The sequence below is a fragment of the Limulus polyphemus genome, unplaced genomic scaffold, assembly GCF_000517525.1.
Source record: "Limulus polyphemus unplaced genomic scaffold, Limulus_polyphemus-2.1.2 Scaffold588, whole genome shotgun sequence".
Classification (NCBI taxonomy): domain Eukaryota; kingdom Metazoa; phylum Arthropoda; class Merostomata; order Xiphosura; family Limulidae; genus Limulus; species Limulus polyphemus.
Window position 1 is genome coordinate 348 of NW_013666198.1, and position 4,879 is coordinate 5,226.

The following is a 4,879-nucleotide window of genomic DNA, read 5'->3' on the forward strand; positions in this document are numbered from 1 at the left end:
GAAACACTTTTGTATACGAAACGAGACACGATATGTGTGCTGCCGTTGAAGTTTTTGTGGCTTAAAGGACAGTGAACCAAACAGAAAATGGCATTCGTCCGGTCATGTTTTAGTTAATATCCTGATAGCTTATAGACGGGTTAAATAGCATAGTACATCTAATTTATGGTTTTCTTTCTCTGTGATACAACTTCACACTGGCGCCAGTTACTGACCAAAAAACTCGATTCACAAGTCTGAAGACCCAGTTAAAGAACACGAATAATAGACATCGGAACCAAAGTTTGCTTAAAATTTCGAGTTTCAATGGTTGCAATGAACGAGCAGCTTCACACAAGTAAATATCTTAAAGCCCCCATAACTTTGATTTAATGCAGATTATATGTTGTCGAAGTTAATTATAAGTAGTCATCCATTTTGTAATTTAATAAGAATATCTTGTCTTATTGACTTCAACGGTATCAATTTGAAATGACACTTCAGCAACAAGCGTATTAGTAAACTCGTTTAATTGTAAAACTCCAAGAGCCAATTATATACGCTGATCGTGCTAGTTCCGTGACGTCATCCACCTCTTCCCACAAGTGCAGTTAGTAACTTGCTACGTAGTTTAGAGCAGCTTCTACACAATCCACTGATCGAGTGTGTCCCGATCCAAGAACTTACCACATCCAACCAAGACTAGGTACACGTGAGACTTTAGAAACTTACATTGGTGTGTGTTCATTACAATCACGCTACAGCAATGGCCTTTCTGGTGGTATTAGGATTATTATCAATAAGTAAGTAACAATTTAACATTCTTGTACGTCGCGTGTTTCTTCGTGTGGTGTTTCCTGGTGCGAGCGTGTAACGTGTGTTGTTAAGGGGCAGGTTGTTATATTTGAATTGACCGCTTAGCCGCGAAGTTTAGTTCCGTGAATGCTTACATACAAATAACTATTACATCCGTACTGTTACAAAATAGTTGTGGACACCTATAAAATTTCAGCGGGTTTTCTTAAGCACTTTAAAATGCTAGATTTGCAGTGGAAATAATGGTGATTTTGATGCATGGAAATATTTTATTTTTAGGTAAACGAACTCGCTCGTGGCGATTGACGTTGTATATGCACGTTCGGAGAGATAACTTGCTTTTTTTTTATGGTATGATAGAAACCTGAAAATCAGTAACCATGTTGTACCACTTTTAATCAGGTTTTTAGACAATCTTACCTCATTGGCAGACAGCTGAAACTCGAAATAGTATTACTAAATATTAAACCCCTTTTGTATATATATGAAGCTACACATGCATGTATTTCGGTGTGTATTTACATATATATTTGATTTGTACGTATGTCACACCGATATTTTTAGTTCTAAATTTTGTATAACTCTTTCTCAGCCTTTGTTTTTATACTTATGGAACACAAAACTTTGGATATTTGATACTTCCCGATACATAGATCTTTGATTGAATATAAAAGCCGTAAGTATCAGTTTTAGTTTTATTGTTTTCCACAGTTCTACGTGGTGTGTGCGAAGCAGTCGAGGTCACCAGTAGCGACCATGTATGTGGCGGGATACACCGTGTGTTTGCAAGGAGGGGGGTGAAGATAACACGCCTCACTCGGTCCCTGGAGGTCGCTGGTATCTCCAAAGTCGAACACATTTCACAGCAGAGGCTATAGATATATTTCTAGAATCTCCTTGATACACTGATTCTGTATCTCGTCTTTTTTCTTTCGAGGAGAAGATACAGGAGGCCCATTTGAACGAATAAACCGCGCACTAAAATGACGGAAAAAATTCTAAATTGATCCGATAATATCTCTACATGCTTTAGGATAGTGCCACTGATAAGTCACCTGTAGGACGCTAGATTTGAATTATCTTCACGTGCGTGGCTGGAACATAATTCGGATACCAATAATACTCCGTTTAGGTTCTAATTCCACAATATATAATAGTAAAATATTTCTCAACATTGCACGATGCAAGGTGTTGTTGTATGAGGTATTAGAACTCATTTCTTCGTGTTTTGCAAAAAAGATAATTATTCATTTTGCTTGTATTTAAGCGCAAAACTACACAATGGTCTATCTGCGGTCTATCCACCGCAGGGATCGAAAACCGATTTACAGCTTTATAAGCACACAAGCTTATGAGGGGGGGGGGGCAATTATTCGTTTAGACCAGTCTTCCCAACTTGGTCTAGCGAGCATAAACATTGCAGCCATCAGAAACTGAAGCCGTGAACCAACCACCTGATCAGCCTGCCACCTGTATTTCACTACTACACTATTTATTCCACACGTATAGCTCGTGCTTGAGGTAGAGTTTGACTAGATTAACGTTTATGGGAGTGGTTGTCAACGGTTACCTACTGTTCTTGGTATGCAGTAAATAAAATTGTAACCTGTACAAATTTCAAGAGTTAATTAACTACATTAATGCAGTTAATGACCGTAGACGTGGTCCACTGCTTACCTAAAGAGACAGGTCAGTTATCTATCATACTGTTAAGACTTGCACGATTTCAACAACTTATAGGTTTGATTAATAACATTTACTGTACAATTTTAAATGGCACATAGCACTTAATAATGCCGAGTCGAAATGTTATGTGTACTATTTCGTTCTTGGTTTTGAAGTTATTCTACTGATCTCGAGTTGTCTCATCCCATACTTACATTTGATTCTCCTAAATAATCATAAATATTTTCTAATTCACCCTTTCTAGAATTGCTAGATTTTTAAAAGCATAAAAATTGACTCATTATTCTCTCCCCCTCTTGTTCTCATCGACATCTTTCTCCAATCGTTTTATATTTTTAAGATTTTAACTTCGCTGTACAGCTTGATGCATAAGTAGCGTGTTGTAGTCCTGTTTTTTGTTTATATTCTATACTTAATTTTCCTGAGGGGTCACCTCACACCACTATACAGTAGTGTGTTGTCTGTTAGTCAGTTAGTAGACACTAAAATGATGTCACATAAGGGACGCTTAATGTTGCAATTTGTATTGTTGTGGCATCATTAAAACGTGCGCATGCCCTGAATCACGAGAATAATTATGCACTCTGTTGGCTACAACATAGCATGATATATGAAGTTCAAAAACAAGAAATAAAGGTATTTGCCACTCTTAATTTTGGTTTTATTTACTTTTGAAACAGAACACTTTTGAGAACACACCTTGTCTGCTTGGATATATAAGTACGTACGAAATTACGGATAATATGTAGATTTTTCGTATTCAAAATTTTAAAATCCTTAATTGAAAATATTATCGTCCCTGTTTTTACTTAAAACAACGTCCGATCATGATATCCAAGGATAGTCGTAGTAAGCAAAAGCTACAGAGAGAATGCAAAAGTCGAGAGTAAATCAATGTTATCAAAAGTGGGCCTGCCAGTCGGAAGGTATAGGGACCTTGGGAAAAGCCCCCCCCCCCAATTTTTTTACAATTAGAGTGACAATATAGGCCTGTTTTTATGAAGTGCAGTCCAAGATACGATGAAAATCAGGTAAAAAAAGCTCAAACTGTAGTGATGTGAAAATAAGAAGTGTAATGACCAACTTATATGAACTTATATTTGTGTTCTCTTAATTTTATCTTTCCTACTCTTTGTCTTTAGCTTCCAAATTCATTTTAAAATCTTTATGTGTTCATGGCGAGTCATTAATTTGGACCAAAAACTCGATTCAAGTTGGAGAAATTGTTAATCTATCGAAACGTATAGTGGGTCGAAGTGGGTGTTGGCTCTCTGCATTGAAGTTGAGGGCCTTGCACCCCTTGCTCTGACGCCTGTGCTACATTGCTTTTAGTTTGAATACACTGGATATTTGTTACATAAACTATTTATTCCCCCATTAAAATAATTTGAAAATTGGTTATAAATTATTTTTATCGTATATTTCTTATTTATCTATATTTAAAATAAAGAAACGCTAAACATTCTGAACTGATATATATATATATATTTCTACTGAATTGACAAATACTATGTACAAAAGGTTTTCTCATATGAATGTCTTTTACATTGCCGTGTCATTTAAAATTGTAAAACTTAAAGCATAAATTATCTTATTCGTATGACGGTGTAACATACATTAGCTTTAAAAAAGTTTCGTTTTTCTTCTCTTAGTTCCTGGAACTGGTGAGAGGTAACTAGTTTTACCACAAGGAAAATTACTTTCTAACGACTGGGACAAGTTTTTGTTCCTTTGCAAATCGTAAATGTTTTTTTCCTGTTTTTCTGTACTAAGTCTACGATAATATCATGATTAACTGTAGTTTTTTTTTCTCTTCAAGGCAACATATAAAAGCAAACCCATCAAAACCAAAAAACAACAACATATACGTATATTATATATCATTATAAAACTTGAAGAAGGAACTTGTTTTATAGAGCAACAGTAATTAACGTGCATTTTTACTTATTCAAAAGACACGAAATTAGTGAAACAAAACAAGTTAAAAGTTTAATATGTACAAGTTATGATTATGATACTACTGAAGTCTTAAGTATCGTGGATATGGAAAACAAACGAACCGATCTCAGTTGATCCTTAGGTGCTGCAGCCTGTAGATTACAACACATTATAAGCCGAACCTGGCTGATACTGTTGAGAAAAACAATGTATACATATTAAAATTTCACAAGTCAGCTCAAATATAAGTAAGGGATGCTAATTAATTACACAAGCCTGCGAATTTAAACTTCATAAAAGTTGTTTTGGTTCTACTAACCCATATTCCATAATTCATCTACGCAGAGTTCGAAAATAATATTATTTTCTTTTTTATCACGTAAGGAATTTTTTTAGAAATCTGGAAGAAAAACTCTTACTTAGATGAAATTATTATTTCGTTTACCACAATGAACATTTT

At 35.1% G+C, this 4,879-nt stretch overlaps 1 protein-coding gene across 2 annotated transcripts in view; it reads left to right on the top strand.

Annotated features, from left to right (window-relative positions):
* The first annotated feature begins 581 nt into the window (after window positions 1–581).
* LOC106459290 overlaps window positions 582–4,879 on the top strand; it is a 93,691-nt gene continuing 89,393 nt past the window's right edge. The window contains exon 1 of one of the 2 annotated variants that reach the window (XM_022385748.1): window positions 582–782. In XM_022385748.1, the coding sequence (XP_022241456.1) occupies window positions 746–782 (37 nt within the window). In that variant the 5' untranslated portion in view covers window positions 582–745. The remainder of the gene's footprint in view (window positions 783–4,879) is intronic. The other variant, XM_013918901.2, reaches the window with a different exon arrangement.